Below are 19966 nucleotides of genomic sequence, written 5' to 3'. Positions count from 1 at the left end.
CAATGTCTACTTATGTCAAGGTTAGTACCAGTTGTGCTGGTTAGATCCTGCTCCGGAGTAGAAGCTAATCTGGTTCTCGAAAAAGGCAGTCTGGTACTTAAATCGTATCTAGTTAAGGCGGTACCAAAACTATATTATGTGGTTGTCAAGGTGTTCTAAGTGGGTGTTTCTTTTTTTCAGGTGGTTGCTAGGACATTGCTAGGCGGTTGATAAGGTGTGACTATGTTGCGTCTAGGGTGTTCTGGTTGGTTGCTCATTATTGTTATGTTGATGCTTGGTGATTACTAGGCTGTTTTGGGCAATTGTGGTCTCATTTCTATGTTGTGATTGCTAGGGTACTCTGGATGGTTGTTAGGGCATTGCAAGGTGTTAGCCATGTGATCTGAGTGTTGTTTCTAGGGCATTGCTGGTCATTGTTAAGGTGTTCTGGACGGTTGCTAGTCCATTGCAGTTGTGGGTTCTGAGTGTTTTCTAGAGATGTTTGCTCATAGTGATGCTTTCCTTAGAAAATCCCTTAAAATGACCTTTAAATGAAGGACCAGGTAAAGGAATCATCAAAGCTGTAACCATATCTCGAGATAAAAAGTGAGATTTCCTTGATATAGTGCTTGACAACGAGGGAGTGAAGTAGAGTTTAATTTGCAAACCCAGTGGAGGATTTCAGGACGAACTGAGAAATGTCTGAAAACAAATATCTTTCCTTCTGTTCTCACTTTCACCATCAGGGAGGCTAAACGCGTGCCTGGCGGGACTCATTAATCTAAAATAGCGCCTTGCGGCACTGTGAGCCTGGCAGATTGTACAACCATGTTACAGCATGCTTCTGTGAGACTTCAGTCCCTGACTAACTCATATATGTGTACAGTTCTTTTGTGAAATAAAGCTATATTACCCATTTAGCAGACACTATTTATACAATGTTACTGTACATCCCTGCACGTAAAGGACTGACAGATGCTTAATGCAAGTGTCTTGCTCAAGGGCACAACGCACAATGCAAAAATCTCAAGTCAAAATTAAACTGTAAACTGCAAAAGCCAAAGACTGATGGAATGAATATAGAAATTGAAGAGAAAACAGACAGCTTGAGTAAACTGTGTGTGAACAGTGCACGTGTAAATCCAGAACCAGAAAAGCTCGGCTCTTTGATTTAATCTATCTTCTGCTTCCCTAGAGACAATTCAGCAGCAACTTCTCCGAAAACGAAAGGTCTCGAGTCTCTGCAGCTTCAGTGCTCTCTTCTGCCCGAGGCCAAGTAAAAGTCTTCTCACATCTCTGTCTCTGTGTTCTCTTCAAGAGCTTGTTTCTTTCTTTATTTTTGGTATTTGTGTGAAACTCCTCCGCCTCCCACATATTGAGCTATACAGATCTCTCTCTGACCTCAACATTTGGCTAGTGCACTTCAAATCGAATCGAGATTCAGCTACTCTACCCGAGCGTGTTTGCTCTTCCTCTGAATTTAGCCCAAAAAGTTAGTGAAACCTCTTCAAATGCTCAAATGCTAGGCTATAATGCTATACCTCTTTACCCTTCTCGCTAACTTTGTATCTTCAACGGTTGAAGGAAAAACGTTGCCCATATGAAACTAAATAATATCAGGAATATCACAATTGTTTTAACAGGTTTTAAGTTTCATAAAGACTAAAAGAATATTTTACATAACAATTAATAACATCTCTAATTTAAACCTAGAGATAAAAATGCAGGTGGATTTAAGAAATACAATCCATTTTAACGTTCCGATTCATTTCAAAGCGCAGATTCAACTTAATTTGCTTCAAAATGGAAGTCACTGTTGGCATTTGCATGTTTAAAAAATTATTAATATTAATATATTTAATAATATTAATATTTTAATCATACCAATAAACTGTACATATTATAAACATTTAATATTATGAATTTAACAAAAGATAAATACACAACAACAACAGTAGTAATAATGATAACAACAACAAACAACAACAATAATAATAATAATGATATTGTTGTTTAATAATGATATTGTTGTACTATTAGTAAAATATATAATATTTTATTGTGATATATTGTGATATATTAAATATAATATTTACAATGTAAGCTTTTTTTTGGACATGAAGTGCTGATACAAATTTTTACAGCCAAACTGAAAAAAACAAACAAACGAACAAACAAAAACACACAAGCTAATATTTAATCACATTAAATTATTATTTTTCAAGAATTAATCATATTAAACTTGTGTATGTGTAGATTTTAAATTATATATGATAATGTTTTATTGAAAACTGTTTCTAACAGCTGCTTTTAGATTGCAGCCTTTGGAAAAAGCTATATATATACACACACACACACACACATACATATATATATATATATATATATATATATATATATATATATATATATATATATATATATATATATATATATATATATATATATATAATATCTCCTTAACTGCAGAATACAGGTACAGCACTGAGGTAAATCTAGCCCTTGCCATATTGAACAAAAATCCAGTCCCACACAAACCCAAACATAGATACATATGGCACAAACCTGTGCAGACATCATGGAAAAAGTGTCACATCCGTGTGAAATAAATAACTGTACAGTATTAGCAGCGTTTCTACAAGCTGCCATCCAAAACACCTGTTAGCAACAGATGCTGGTGTCGAAACCTGTTTCCAATAAAACCTTTTCATAGTCAAACAGCGGTCTAGAGAATAAAGTGAATTACAGAGGGTAAAAAAAAAAGTAATCAAAAGCTAAAAAAGCTTCTTTTATAATTTCCAATATTGTTTCTTATTAAAATCCAAAGGGTACCTGCTCCATAAAGCTGAAAATACGCTATGGGGCTTTCTGAAAAAATAAACAAAGAATATGTAAATGATTCATTCTGATGAGGCATCTTGGGAATCTGCCCTCTAATGGAGTGTTTAAAACATTTCGGCTGTCTAATTGTTCAGCTCATTCTACAGGTGGGAACTTGGCAGCATCTGCACATTATGCCTGCATTATGCACATATGCAAAACAGTTGCAGGAATACATTAAAACACTAATTCCTGCTCTAGTTTACACGGATGACTCACATATTAATAAACGCATTTTGAACAACTCGCTGTAATTCAAAGCAAGAAAAACACTTGAAAATTAAGAAGTACACACCAAAATACAGATAATTATTACTACTATTAAAACTGTTTTGTGATCATAAATAAATAGCGACCTGAAATGTAATTAATTTTCAGTGTATATTTAAGAAATATTTTAAGAATTTAAGTAACAGTCTTCTTTTTACTTGTAATGGTTTCCATATAAATGAAAATTTAAACTGTAATATTTAAAATATTGAAGTAAAATAAATGGCATTAAAATGCAAAAATATCTGTACGTAGTTTTTATAGAAATTATAAAACACAAGCATAATTAGTCAATATATATATATATATATATATATATATATATATATATATATATATATATATATATATATATATATATATATATATATACACACACAATCATATCATAATATCATAATGTCAAATATAATTTAATATCATAAAACTGTTATATTTATTTGTTTCGCATCATGTAATAATAATCTTTATTGATTATTTTTGCATTATTTATGAAAGATAATGAACTGACTGTTAATCATTCTTCATTGTATGCTGAACAAATCTTTAAGAATTTAAGTCACAGTCTTTTTTTTTATTTTAATAGTTCACATTTAAATAAAAACCTAAATATATTTATTAAAAAATGATTCATATTATTTTTGTACAATCTACAATCAGTCTATTTTATTTTTATATGCATACTTACAAATTTAAAACAGAACTGTAAAATCAAAATGCTATGAGCAAATATTTCAGCAAATAGGAACTCTGCATTAAGCACACGTAAGTGCATCATCTGTATAGTGTCATATGCAAAAGCATCTCATAAATAGTCAATTTGCAATTTGTATGAATTATAAATCATAATGCAAAAATATCTATTATATGTTTTCCTAACATCCAACAGAGGACGTTATAGTCATTTACTGCTTCAGCGATGAAAAAGCATCCATTAAAACCCCATTGAGATGCAGTCAATGTACTCACCATTTTGTAGAGATCAGAAACGCTGATCTGGTCCGCATCAACCATTTCAAACTCTTTCCTGGGCACCAGATCTAAGCCTAAGTGTCTGTTGAACACAAGAAAACAACAGAACTCAGATTAACATAGACTCCTCAAGACTGAAGTACTTAATATTGCGGATAATAAAAGACCAGAAGCTGTCAAGCTGTGGTGTCCACCTTTTGTCACAGGCATTTAGCTATGCAGCATCTTTTTTTATCCATAAATTGCTACATTGTCATATGCTACACTGCGGTATGATGGAAAACATGACATATGAACATTTCTAGACACATTTTCCACACTTCTTTCCAGGTCTAACCACACAGAGCTGTAGATTTTGAGAGGCTCATATGGTAAAGACGCACAGAAAACTGCTAGCGTTAGCGCTACGTGCAGCTGTCATAGTGTAGAGCTATAGAAACAGGTGTTGCCCTCGTAACCTAATAATGAAAGTGATGGCATGCCATAATCTATCTTAATATAACATAAACATTTCTTCTCTCAGATTTCCCAGATGTAAATAAAACCCAATCAACACCTTGAGTAGCCCACAGACTAGCATTAAGTAAGTGGGTTAGCAACTAAACACATAAAAGATAATGCCATTTTTGATTGAAAATTCACATAGAACGTTTTTTTAAATGCACATTTTTATTACAAAACTATATTTTTATATTCATTTAAATGTCCGGGGTACTTGCCAAGTGGTTCAATATCAGTCATTAAGTAGTAAACAGAAGGAAATAATTTTAGTAATGCTAACGCTAAACTAAAACAGCTGTTATATTGATAAGGTATAAGGTTGTTGGTAGGGTATTTGGCTGGTTGCTAGTTCTTTTGCTCAGGTTGTTGTTCTCTGGATCAAAGCATTAGCATTAGCATCACCCAGGGTCCCTGTCTAGCAGGCATGTGCTTATAAATCTGCATATTTTCTGAATATCTCAATGCAAATTAGTTCTCCAGAGAGATATTGCATCATTGGCTTGTATCAGAGCATAAATAAATCCATTTGTTGATGACTTTGTGTAAACAGACAGTAATGAACTTATTATGTGACAATTAAGTGCTTTTAGCAATGACAAGCTTGATATACTCCACAACCGCAGCGTGAATGCTTCTAATTTGCTACGTCAAAGCAATATATAAAATGTCTTGTTATTGAGGTGGAATCAACTCTCTTGCAGTCAAACACAAAATATTGTAACAAATATATTACAGAAAATGATAGTAACAGTGACACTTGTCAAAAAACGCAAGATCACCTTAAGAAAATTGATATAACCTGAGAAAGGCATAATGAAAACATTATTAGATTGTTTGAAAAACACTCGAGATGCTCTTCAACTCATCCTTCAGGTATTTATAGAACTTATCGGTAAGTGCTCCCATCTCAAATCCATTTCATCCCATTTGCTCAATTATCTCCTAGTTTGCTGATCTGAAGACCTGGCAGTGATGTACCGCTGAAAGCCCAGAACCGCAAAGTGCCTCATCACAGAAGTGAGTCTTCAGGTGACCTTGAAGAAGAGGGATGAGCGGTCAACATGGACTTGACACAGATGCTCATACACTGCAATGCTTGGATCATCTGACCTCTAAAATCCTGTTGGTTTGGTATTTTATCGCTAAAAGTGGTGAACCCCATGACTTTAATTTTGGAGGTCTGGTGTATTAAAACATAATATTTTATTTAACAGTATAGTAAATGTCGTACAGTATCGTAAATGTCATTTGCAGCTGACTGAAAGTTCAATTTGCAGGATTGGCTAATGTATACGGGACATAAAACATTTGAAAACCTCAAAAGGATGAAATAATGATGCAAGAACTGTAATTACTGACACTCAAAACTCAAAAGCTGAAGAATTGCACAACTGTGTAGGTTAAAAAGGGGGGCAGTATCTGAAAAACAAACACCACCGACTTTCAGTGCAGTGAAAAATCAATTTACTCTCAATTAGAGAAAAACAAAACTCAACCTTGTGTTGTGTTGGTTTGTGTGTCCTTAAAGTTTGCATTTGAAATCTCAGCATAATTCAAAATAACCAGGCTGTGAATGACATATGTTCATGTTCTCCTCATATCCTTCACAGAGTTGGGTCAAGCCGATTTAGGGTGATGAAAAAGCCACAGTGATACATCTCTAGCGTTTTTACTTTGACTCCACGATCAGGAGGCCTTGGCCTCTAACACATTAAAATCACTGGCATAGCTCCATGATGCAAATGAGCTTATTTAAACACTTCTTAGTTGAGTGAAGCATGCCACGGCTGAACATTAATCTCAATGAGTTATTCTGAAGGTGGAACAAATGCATGACAATCCTATAGATTTGTATAATAGGGTGTATTTCAAAAGAGTAAAGGCCCGTTCACACCAAGCACGATAACTATAAAGATAACTATAAAGATATAGTTCTAAAAATCGTTCTCAATATTAAAGAATAGCAGAGTCCACACTACAACTATAACGATAAAGGCATACAGAAACAGTATCTATAACGAGCTCGAGGATTTAAAGCGGCAGACGCACGTGCGCTCAGAATAAACAGACAATATCGTTTGCTGGTGTGGACGCGAATATCGTTATCTTTATAGTTATTTTTATAGTTATCGTTCTTGGTTTGAACGGGGCTTAAGAGTGCAGAAATATTAAAAGAGCAATGGTGGAAGTTAGAATAATGTCTAACGTTGGTAACAGCACCTTAACGTCATCTGTGATGGTTCTTCCACCAGTTTTAGACCTATGGGGGAAGTTACCATGATAGTTAACATTGCAAACAAAAGCGTAAAGGCATCTTTTTTGGGGGTTCTTTCACTTGATTTAGACCCATGGTTGAAGTTAGCATAATGGCTAACATTGTTAACAACACGCTCCACATAGATACATTTTCTTCCTTGTATTTACACTTTGATTTGAAAGAAAACACCACATCAGTGTGGCGCGGCTGACACAGAAGAGCGTACGCTGCCTGCGTTCATCTCATATTCTCCAAAATGGCGCTGTGGTGAATTGGAGAGACAGAGGAGTCTTATGGTGGAAGTTTCCATAATGGCTAACATTAATAACCTTTATCACATTTAAGGCAATTTTTTTCATTTCAATTTGTTCCGGGCATTTTCTGGGATGTATAAGAGAAGTACTCACTCATTGCCCCAGTCCAGTCGTACAGTGATGTGGCGTTTGACTTCACGGACTTGATCCTGGGTCAGATGGCCTGAAAGCAGTTGTCGCCTCAGATCAATCAACTCGTTCATCACGTGACGGAGCTTGTAAAAGAGATCGACTTTATGCTTCTGTAGAGAGAGAAAAAAAAAAAAAGCAAACATTTATTTTTTCCATACATGACAAACTTGCCTCAAATTTGACAGGGAAATGTACAGTAGTCTAATATAATAAATACTATAGTGCAAGTAAACAATCATTCTGCAAGTACATTCAGTGCAAATTACAATACACACTTACTAAGTACTATACACTGTACATGACACTGTACTACAGAATATCGTAATACTTGAAATTGAATGGCTCCTTAAAGACTGCAAATATTACCATATACATTCACCATGGCATTATTATAGTACTTCAAGGTGGAATGGCATGATATTACCATGTCCATGTCCAACAATCAACAGATTACAGTGCGTCACTTCTCAGATATTCAATCACCTAATAAATATGAATAAATGCGAATTAACGGTTTAGTTGTCAAAAGTAGTACCGACAATTGCAAATAGATGACTACATTGGTAACACACTGGTCCAACATAACGAACGTCTGTTGCGGCTTGTCATCATTTGTCAGTGTAGTGTAAATTAGCTTTTAGTTAAATAATTCTCTCAACTCTACGTAACTTTGTTTTATTTGTCACTGAATTAAGTAAATTCAAGCTTCCTTCAAATCACTGTCAGTGTGAATGGCATTTCATGCTGCCTTCACATGGAATTACAGTACTGTAGGTAATCAAAGCCACAGACAGTCAAAGAAGAGGAACAACCACTGAGCATCATCTAAGCACATGTCCCAAACTGCAAGGCTTCCCCTCCAAGTTTGTGTATGATGGATGATAACGACTCCCTCATGGGCCCTTGGGGAGACTTGCAGAAGACAGATCTGTGCATTTGTCACACCAACATGCTGTGCCGCCTGTGCGTGTGGTCTCTAGCGCCCTCCATCACCGAAAAAACCTCAGAACTTGAGTTTGACGTGCTCTTGAAAACAAAGAAGGATTATGTGGAGTTTACACTAGAATGTTCCCCCTGGATACCCACATACTGTATGTAGCATCTGTCACTATGTCATTCCACAGTCTGTTAATGGTGAAATCAGATGGGATTTGTACATTCAAGTAAAAGCCACATCCATCAAATTCCCTGTCGTATTTACTTCTGTACTGGATGTAGCCCTTTTTTCTGGTTGCTCCTGGCACTGGAGACTGATGGTGGCATCAATAATTACTCCTTCCTCATGCAATCACAAGCAGAACAGCGTGAATCTTTTCATGCTAGTCTCAATGGTGAGATTCTTGGAGAAGAATCTCAATGACCAGCTGCAGATCGCACCATAAGTCCACTTCCTGTTAGGATGAGCAGAGCGATAAGACTATGGTGGAAACTAAGACAGAATCTTCAGATAAAAACCATTATGAATTTCTATGCTGGACCAAGTTGGTTTATATTGTTTAATACTGGTTTGGGGCTGGTTTTCTTGGTAGACCAGCATGGCGTTTTTGATGAAGTTGGGGGGAAAACCAGCACTCCAGCATCTCATGCTTGCAGACAATGCTGGATTCCTATGATATTTCAACCTGGTGCACATTGGTTAGTGCTTGTTTGGTATTGCTTTAGCTGGTGGACCAGTATAGCCTTTTTGGATAAACTGGCTGATCGGGATAGTCTTGCATAATTTGCTTGTTAAGCAGCTTGGTGGGAAAACCAATGCACTCCAATCCCCTGCTAACTAAACTAGTCTGGATTTACATTGGTCCAAGATGTTTAATGCTGGTTAGTGCTTGTTTGCTGCTGGTATACAGTACCTGATGGACCTACATTGTGGTGAAGTTAGCTGACCAGGGTAGTCTCAATAGTTTGGCATCTATTGTAGTCATCTAGTCTCCTGACAATCGACTAGTTTGCTAGTGAAGTATACTAGCATCTTCTGGGGGAATTTGATGGTTGAAATTCAGAGACATAACCATTCTCTTCAACACACTGCATCTCTAAATTCAGCTACAGCTATCAAAATGTCACTTTTGTAACAAACTCGCAGCCTTCAACAATACATTTCAAGACAATTACTGTCAATTTAAATTTCTCAGTATGCTTGTATTCTGTTGCTCTGATTATAATTTGATAACCCTCAACTGTGTTGTAACTATTTTAACAATTTGTTGTCAAATTCCCTGTGGTAAAATTCAGGTCATTGTGGGTTGAGGAGCGAAGTGACATTTTTCTACAATCGACTGAGCGAGAGTTGACCCAAGCACACCAAATTATGTTTACTGATTTCAAACTGACCAACTGACTCAAATAATCTGCTGCCCATGGTTTGGTACCAGCTAACACTTTATCAGACTCCTGGCTATATCTCAAAGATAGGATTCGATTTTATCAATGATATTTAGCCAATTCCATTTGCCTGTATCTGTGGAATAAAATGAATTAAATACGTAAATATGAGTCGCTTATCTGGGCCTCTACAAAGGATTTCATACATGAAGATATCTAGTATAAAACGACATGATGTTTCTGCATGGCTTCCCACGTGAGATATTTCTAGAGCTTTTAGTACACAGTGTGGGGTCATCCTCCCTGTAGTGCTCTTGCTCTCTTACCATCCATGAACAAGGCAATCCGTTTACACCAATGACACACAGATATATCAGCCTCAGTATAATGTGATTATTATGTTTTAACTTGGCTGTCGAGAGACGTGTATCAATCCTTGAGCTTTAACTGAAATAAAAGCTTGGATTGACAGCCTCCCCCACAACCCAGCGGCAAGAACCTCGCCTCCTCTGTGGTAACTGAAAGATGGATTGCATCTAGTTCACAATCCACCAGGATCCTCTACCACTTACAGGGTCCCTAGTCGATTAACAAGTATACTTCAACGATTGACACTGATATTTCAGTAGGGTATTCAGAACAGAGACTTCAAACATCAACAGAGCTTTGTGTTTGTAAAAGAAACCTCATGACTGCTGAGTGTTTTAGCAGGGAATCTCTAGAAGCTATTCCCAAATAATGTAATTGATGGTAAAACCAACAAGTGCCAAAGTTATGGGAAACAATCTGAACAAATAAAGTGTTTTTAAGGCCAAAAACTAGACTTTACCCTGCCAGAACTGGAATACAGTAAATATGCCAATCATTCAGTATCATTAATTGTTGCAAGGGATGATGTAGCTGAAGAGATTCAATGGAAACTCACATGCAAAGCACCGTTTGTGGTCTGTGCTTTAGACAACTGAAGAACACTCAGTGTATGAGTGTGTGGGAAGAGGAGCTACAGCATGTGTTGCACCGAGCTGTGTGAAGAACATGTATTTATCACACTTTCCACAACTGCATGACTCACATGCTTTAAATACAGAGACCGGATTGAGCTACAGTACAAGGTGTCAGAATCACATCTCACCATGTCCAACTCTCAGCCAATTCATCCATATCTTCTCTTAGGTTCGTATTTGGTAGAATTCTAATAGGAAACCATATTAAATAAATGTTTCACTTTTGCACATGATCAAGCAGCTTGTTCAAAATAAACTAATTTTCTAATGCTGGATCCTTCAAACGAGAAATGGCAGGTGCAACACAGTTGGGAACAGCACATTGTTTGGCAAATTTTACCCCATATCGAACTCTTATTGTTTAGTCATATGCCACCTGGAATAATAATATAATCTTCTTCTGGTGCACAGGAATTCATCCAACTTCCTCCATAACTAGAAATCCGGGAACAATCTGTAATCAGAAATTTCATAAAGAGCCATTTTTGCAGCTTAGTTGTGATGTTGGGTCTGTGAATAGTATGTAAAACACACATACACACACACACACACAGACAGACAGACACACACACACACACACACACACACACACACACACACACACACAAGAGATACAACTGTTTGAATATCTGGAATATCTGGAAAAATTAGGTTTTGATATATTGACGGTGGGAAATTTACAAAATATCTTTATGGAACATGATCTTTACTTAAAATCCTAATGATTTTTGGCATGAGACAAAAATCGATCCAAACAATGTTTTCTTGACTGAAGACTGGTTTTGTGGTCCAGGGTCACATATATTCAAGAAAATACACTACATTGCATAAACTGTATGACTCTCGCCTCCTACTGAAGCCATAGAGAGCAATGTACCTTCGGTGACTTCTAAACATCAGCCTCCACTGAGGATGTTGCCACAAATAGAATCAAAGCGTTTCTCAATAAAGCACTGTTTGTTTAGCTGGTTAAATGACCCATTATAAACATTAGCTCTCATGAGAACACAAAACGATCATGTTCATCCTTTGTTCTGTGACTTCTGGCTTTTTAGTAAGACACCGGGTGGATACAATGGCTGCTTCAAAGGAAGAACTAATCACAGATTCGAAGTTTATCAGGTTGGCACTGAATTTTGGCTAGATCGTAGCAGAGACTTAGTACTTAGCACCAGCAAACGCAACCAAACACAACATGCTAGTGAGCCTGAAGTAAAGGATGCAGTGGACTAACAGCCATTTTATAGACAGCAGGAAAGAAGCTAGTACTAAAAACAAACACAAATCCAGATTCAAAACGTTTTTCTAACAGGAAATGGACATGTTATACAAAACATGAATTGTAAACTATGATAAATCAATTTATTAGCTTCCTGTGTCCTCTATTTGAGACACTTCAGTCAGTGATAGAGTGTGACTCACACAGTTTCGCCCACATTCTGTACAGTCACCGCTGCTCCTTCGGGTGCTAATGCTAACGCTCACCTGCGCTAGCCGACTCATCTCGCCCCACACACACAGACTCTTCTCTAACCACAGATCTGACGCTCAGGTTTTGTTACAGGGAAGACAGCAGATGGTAAATGGAATACAGATAAAATACAACCTACACTATTAGCTAAGGAAATGCTAGCAGGTGTAAAGAGAGATATTTGCGTATATGTGGGTAGATCAGTGGAAGACCAAATTACATAATAAATACAAAATAACAGGACGACTATGTGAATAATGAGCCAACTCACTTGAAATATGAGTTTTGTGAGGAAAATCTGAATGCTTCATTTAAAGAACAACTTATGGGAAACCTGCCACATTTGAAACTGAAATGCACCATTAACTTCGTGGGTTGAAGGTTTTAATAATTTAAATCAAGACTTTGTTTTTATTTTTAATCTTAAATCTTCAAGGTGTGTCAGCAGTTTGATGTGATTGTTAGCTCTACAGCATCACATTAGCACGATCAACTAGCATAAAATGTTCCAAAATAGCTTAAAAAGACCATATGTGTGGGTATGTTGAAAAGGAAGTTGACACTCAGTGAGTGAGTGTATGAGCGCTAACTGGCTAACATGCTAGCGTCAAACCTCTCATGGCCCGACATGACCTTTGCTCAGGTCAAGCAATCTCACTTTACTCACAGTTCCACGCTGCCAAGCAGGACTGTCAGTCAGATGGTGTGTGTTTGCATGTCTTTGCTCTGGGTCAACAAAGGGCAGTGGAAATGACAGACCACATGGGAAAGTCAGGAGGTATTGTGGCAATTTCACAGCAAAAACATGCAACAAACTGTTTAGAGACCTCCAACAAACCTCATGTGACTTTTGGAAATCTTCATTGCTATTAATAATAGTTCATACTGCCATATAAACCACCTACAACATCCTGGCAACCATATACCCAAGGACCTGGCAACCGGATTAGATTAATAATTATCAACAATAATGTTCAGCCATAATGTACAACAGCATTTGACATAATCTATAATAGATAGTTACAATAAACTGCATTTCTCAAACAGAAATGACGCATCAAATGTCAAGCAGGGACATCTGGGAACACAGTATAATTAAATTGAGTTCAGTTATTGAGTTCAACATGTTCACTGAAATGAAATGAATGCATCATGAATCAGATGGCCCAATGTGTCTAAAGATGCAGTCCAGGAATCTGAAGAAGGGGAATCATCTTTCCACCTTTTAACTGCCATAAACACTTTAAAGTGATACTCTATCTTCTGCTTAACAGTGTCTCGGAAACATAAGAAACTGCTAACTAGTGCAACCTCAGGCCACTTAGGATTAAAGCTTTGGCTAAATGAATAAAGGTAAACAACTCTTAAAGAGATAGCCCAAACACCCTGCAGTTCCTACATGAACCCTGGGAACTGAAACCAAAGAGGTTTCATTTTTTTGTCTGAATTTCAACTTTGACAACCCCAGTTCTCCCAGTTTTGTGTTACGTCAAATGAAAAGGTTTGAACCGGCATGAAGCTGAGTAAACAACGACAACATTTTTCATTTGAGGGTGAACTATCCATTAATCACCAAATATATATATATATTTATATTTTTGTTGTTGTTGTTTTCAGAAACAAGCATAAGATACATTACTAGTCAATACCAATAATTCACATTACGAAATGTACAAAAGTGGAATAAAAATTTATGAAAAATTAGTTCAGAATGACATGATTGTGTAAACAATGACAGAACTGTCATATGTGGATGAAGTATTTACTAAACAGAAAAAAAAAGATATACTGAATACTGCATTCATGTTGTGTAATGCTCTATTTTTCGTACAAAGGAATGTAATTAAATGAAAAATATTTTTAGAATGACATGAGGGTAAGTAAATAATGAAAGAACAGTTATTTGTGGGTGAACTATTCTTGTAAAAAGCAAGCAAAAACAAAACAAGTGAAAAAATATGTAAATATTAGTGAACACTAAGAATTAATATCGTAAAATGCTCTATTTTTCACATAAAAGTGCAATTCAATTTAATATTATTAGAATTGTCATATGTAGATTAATTTGTTTTAAACAGTTAAAAAAAAAAGCAATCCTGTTGCAAAATGCTCTTTTTTCGTACAGAAGTGAAATTAGTCTCGATGAAAAATAAGTTTAGAATGACATGAGTAAACAATTACAGGACTGAAATTTGTTGGTAAACTTGTCTTTTCAACTTAAAAAAAAAGCAACGAGCAAAAAATATAATATTAGCGAATACTGAGCATTTATGTTGTGAAACGTAAAGTGCAATAAACTTGATAAACAATGAGTTTAGAATGACATGATGAGTAAGTGATGACAAAATAGTCACTTGTGGGTAAACTACTCCTGTAAACAGCAAAAATAAAAAGTGAAAAAGATGTAAATATTAGTGAACACTAAGAATTTGTGTTGCAAAATGCTCTATTTTTCATATAAAAATTTGCGATTTCAACTTAATGAAAAATAAGTTTAGAGCAGCATGAGGGTAGGTAAATGACAAAATTATCATATGTGGGTGAACTTGTTTTAAACTACTTTTAAAGTGATAAAAGTCATAATATTATAGAAAACAGCATTTGTGTTGCGAAACACTATTTTTTTTTTTTTTATAAAACTGAAATTAAAATTGGTAAAATTGAGAATTAAGATATCCCAACATCCAACAAAAGTCAAATACTTTGCAGGGACATTTTAAAACACTTAACGTGTAAAATTTCTACCGTGGCTTAACGTACGTACGTAAACAGCGACCAGGGAAACCCACATTTTTGTCAAACCTTACTAGTAAACACTAACTACTTTCAAAAGAACTAGCCCTTTTTCCACAGATAAACTGAATAATATCACATTAAGCGTTTTCTCCCCCGTAGAAATCCATTATAAAGAAACAGCTTAACGTGGTTTAATGCAGCCTACCTTAACAATAACCACGCTTGCTTCATATGCTATTTACTTCCGTTCTGTGTAGCAACACTGAAGCCAGGAGTTAGCAACTTATCTTTCAGCTTCATTTCTTAACATCAATTTATTTTCAGGCAGGGCATAACTGGATAGTCATATATAAAGTTGGCCTACGACACTTTTTAACATTTATGCAATGCTCGATGGCATTTGAGTGAATTTACTGGAGATAAATTCAAACTAAAATGACATTATTAATCATTGTTAAGGTCATTGTTAAGGTAGGCTATGTTAAGCCACGTTAAAGCTATAACATTATACGCTGAATAAAAGTTTGTTGTTTTGACAGCAGAAAGTGTTTATTATATGTAAAATTTGACAGAAATTTGGTTTTCCCCAGTCATTGTTAAGGTACGTTAAATCATGTTAAGCTGTTTCCTTATAATGGGCTTCTATTGGGGAGAAAACGCAATATTATTCATTTTATCTGTGGAATAAAGGTTAGTTCTTTTGAAAGTAGTTAGTGTTTATTACAAGTAAGGTTTGACAAAAAAAAATGAGTTTACCTGGTCAGTGTTTAAGTGTTTTTCATGTTAAATGTTTTAAAATGTCCCGCTTCGCCGCATGTCACGTTGTTACCGCGGTAAGTTTCGTAGAGCATCACACAATGAAGTCAGTCCACTCAAAGGTCGTAACCCTGGTCCTACCTCCAGGCCTGACACAACTATGAACACAATATCTACTCTGTCAAACAAGAACAGCATGTCTTGCATACTGCATCAACACAAGATGCAGTACAATCAGAAATCGCTTGTTTTGACTGTAAAGAAAGAAACGGCACTACTTACTGCGACAGTCCGAAACGTCTGTACTCTAACCTCTCCAGTGCATCCGCTCGAAACGTGCGGAGATCATAGGCTGTCAAATACCTCGATCCCTCTTCTCCTGCAACTGGTCTCTCCCTCTCTCGCTCTCTATCACACGCGCATTCAGACACACGTTGCCACCCACGTCAACCAGGAGCGCACACTTTCCCGAGCAGTGCACGGTTTACATATAACTCTCTCTCTCTCTCTCTCTCTCTCTCTCTCGCAACTCTAATTTATTGCAAATCTATTTTGGACACTGCAAGCAATTCCTTCCCCTCTTACTGAAGTCTTGCTTTTCTTTCTCTCATTGTATTGGAGTTATCTAACTAGCACTGTGTGAAGCTGTCGGCAGCCCACATGCACACGCGCTCCCTCCCTCGCCGTCTCCGAAGAAACGCAGAGGCATGCCAGGGATTCTTGCCATTGGAGGAAACCGCTGCCAGTTTGCTTTCCAGAGCCATGCATCTCAAACACGCCGTCTTCAGCTGACAGCGATGAGTGCTAGCCTTCACAGTGAATCACTCTCAACATCACGCTTAAACACTGACGTCATGTTAATATACAAAGACTAGAGAGGAACTAGTTCTTATTAAAGATGTCAGGGAGCTGATAGGTGGTTGCTAAAGTGTTTTGGGTGGTTGTTAGGTGGCTGTTTATAAGGATGTATAAGCCTTAGTATTGAATTTAAAGGGGAATAAAACAAAGCTGTGAGAAATAGACTTACAGTCTTTTCAATGGCATATTGGATTAATGTCCTTGATCACATAATTTTCAAAACTTTCAAAATTATTTAATGGAGTTTTTGCTTGTTTTTTTCTCTTTTTTTTCAGAAAGTTTAATCAGCTGAAAAATGTTACAATGTTACACAAAAGTACAATCCATTGAACACACTCGGTTTTCGTTAATGAAAATAAATCTAAATAACACACAGTATAATATAAAATTATATGATATGATAAATGAGATGATATAATAAGGTTATATACTACATGACTAAAACTAAAGAAGAAATAAGAATATAAAGGTATATATATATATATATATATATATATATATATATATATATATATATATATATATATATTACAATATAGCGTAGAGCATAAACTTTCATAGTTTTATTAAATAAATAAAACTATAATTATATATACTTGATATTAAAATGAAAAAGTACCCTTCTGTACAGTCTACCAAGTAATAATAATAATAATAATAATAATAATAAATATACATATAACACGAGTATATATTGGGTAAAATAATTACTTTTAATTGTACATTTTTTATTATTTTAAAATAATATTTCATATATGTTTATATGCCATTTTGAATATAAATTTAATATTTTACATATAATTGAATGTAGGCTTTACAACCTAATGTACAGTATGAAAAAGGAGAAATTATGAAAACTTATTTCGAAATTTGTTATAAAAAAATCATAAAAATACTTACATTTAACAGTGCTATAAAATCATTAGTGGTTTAATGTTTTTAAAATGTTTGGTAAGATGTAATATGTATATCCACCATATCTATTTATCCATTAATTATGAAAAAAGGTCAAATCTCTCCCTAAAACCTTTTCATATTAATTATATATTATTGTTTTACATTTAATTGTATAACATTGTTTTACAGCCTTTGAGTGAATAGGCTTTACAACTTAATGTATGCTGAAAATCTTGAAGATTATTATTGAGATTTGCTAAAAATTACATTTAACAGTGTTATCATTTTATCTGTCATTATGTTTTTAAACATTAACTTTTAGTAAGCATTAAATGACAATAACGGTAATAAATTAGGTGAAATTATAAAATATATACAGTAAATATCCAATACTAAGCAACATATATATCAATATTTACAATACTGAAAAGGGTATCTTAGCAAGCATTATAATTATATAAAAAAAATAATAATAATAAATAAACAAGTAACAGCAAACCTCTGCTCAACAGACTTTAATATTGAATAATATTGAATTTTCATAGTCAAACATCAAATTCCTTAGCCTACACCACAGTGCTAAATGTGTTGGGCTTGATTTTTTTTTTTTTCTTCTTATTCCACTGAGATGAGATTCCAGTGTGATGTCTTGGCAAGCTGACAGTGTTCAAAGATGTGCTACCTACAATCATAGTGATTAGACACAAGTTGCTGACTGAAGCGACAAATCAAATCCAAGCCCACAATCTCAGGCTATTCTGTCCAGGTGCAGCGATCAGATTGTTCAAATATGGATTCCAGAAAGGCTTTGTCAGATTGCGAGGTTGATATTCTCACTCATCAGTGGGCATTACAAATTGTGTGAGTCCTTGAAAACAGCAAGAGATCTGCAAGAAGCCACATTAGCTGAGCAAGGCATCTGTGTGGCCATATTGTTAAATAGGAACAGTCGATCTGCGGCACTGATGCTGAAACGCATCCATATTGTGGATTTGAATTTACACTTGCCACACAGTTGTAGGTAGTGATGGGGAACTTGGATGAGTTGAGCTCCAAGAGATGTTATTTATGCATGTGTTTTGCAGTAATTTAAATCAAAAGAAAAAAGGAGAGTGAATGCCACACAGACAAAGTGTGGATCACATTTCACCTAAAAATCGGAGACGAAAAGAAACAAACTTTTGCATAAACAAAATGAGGCCAATGCATATTTTTTTACTTGTATTTTTTTGAGTGGTTTACATTATTTTCAGGACAATTTAACTACAAAATTCTTATGACTTTTTACTTTTTTTTTTCTACTCTAAGGTTCAACATCGATGTTTTTCATTAGATTGTCATGAATGCAATTAAGTTCATTCAAAATCAGCATTAATTAAAGGCATTACATCAAGCATATATAGATTACTGAATGCTGATAATTAAAAGAATATATAATTTGTGTATTTCATAAATACATGGTATGTGATTGAAACATTGTACACATTTTTCCATTTTACCGAAATGATAACTACATTTATAAGCAAAAATGTGCCTGTGTGTACATGAAAAGCATGTTGTAAAAAAAAAAAAAAATGGTTTTAGGCTTCATTTTCTTGAAAATGTAATGGTGAAAATTTAATTTAATTTAATTCAAAAGTAACCCATAAATAAATAAACAAACAAATATAAAATAAAAATAATGTTTTAAATTTTACAGTTGAAATTTGGCATCACAACATTACAATGCATACATTATAGGGAAATTATGATAATTACATTTTTAAATTGGCTAAATATTATATCTAACAGTGCTATAGAATCATTAGTGGTTTTAATTATTAACTTTAGTAAGTTATTAATAATAATTATTATAATTATTATTATTAAATAATTAATATTAGTATTACACATTTTAAAAGTATGAATAAAATCTGAAAAAAAAAAAATCTAAATCACTTCACTACTCTCTAAAACTCTCCATTACAGGCTGCATGATTTAAGGAATCATTCATGTTCTAACATCTAAGTATTTTAAAATATAAAAGTGTTAAAATACAAAAATATAAGTAAAAAAAGTAACAATCTTGACAATTGCAAACAAGTTGTCAGTGATATTTTACTTGCAACATTACTTACAACACTGATCATAATTGTCTCCACGTGACATTCATTACCGTAAATATTTTCTCACAAAGAAACATGCAGATTATTGGAATGAATAAAGGTGAGTCCATCCTAAAGTAAGTGTTGTGCGAATGGTACAACAGAGTCATCAAACACTTAATCTGATCAAACCCAGTCAACAAAAAATTCTCTTTCACTGACTGGTGAGCAAAATAAATCGTGTGAAGTCTGTCATTTCTACAGCACTGAAAAGAACTGCAAAAATACTACTTTACAAATTTGTTTCAAACATTCTCCCCATCAGCCATTGGCTGAACAAACAGGTAGTCCCGCCCTAAACTCACACCACTGATTGAGTCAGTCAGGTGACTAAAACAAGCAAACTGCACTTCAGTTTAGTTCCAATACAGGTACAGAAATGACTAACTTGAAGGTGCTTTAGATGAGCAAAGGATTTGTACTAAGACCGCTGAACATTTCGATCGAGAACATTATGTTTCAAAACATATAA

At 34.9% G+C, this 19966-nt stretch overlaps 1 protein-coding gene across 8 annotated transcripts in view; it reads right to left on the bottom strand.

Moving 5' to 3' along the window:
• LOC127988299 (dedicator of cytokinesis protein 3) overlaps positions 1-19966 on the bottom strand; it is a 170445-nt gene that overhangs the window by 61541 nt on the left and 88938 nt on the right. For 7 of the 8 annotated variants that reach the window (XR_008161612.1, XM_052590960.1, XM_052590964.1 and 4 more), the window contains exons 6-7: positions 7267-7415; positions 4099-4183 (exon numbers count right to left, since the gene is read on the bottom strand). Coding sequence is in view for 7 of the 8 variants with exons in the window: in XM_052590960.1 (XP_052446920.1) it covers positions 4099-4183; positions 7267-7415 (234 nt within the window). In the remaining variant the exon portion in view is untranslated. Of the gene's footprint in view, positions 1-4098; positions 4184-7266; positions 7416-15876; positions 16121-19966 lie in introns of those variants that run through there. The other variant, XM_052590966.1, reaches the window with a different exon arrangement.

Source organism: Carassius gibelio, chromosome B22 (assembly GCF_023724105.1).
Source record: "Carassius gibelio isolate Cgi1373 ecotype wild population from Czech Republic chromosome B22, carGib1.2-hapl.c, whole genome shotgun sequence".
NCBI classification, from domain to species: Eukaryota; Metazoa; Chordata; class Actinopteri; order Cypriniformes; family Cyprinidae; genus Carassius; species Carassius gibelio.
This window is presented reverse-complemented; position numbering and strand designations above follow the sequence as displayed.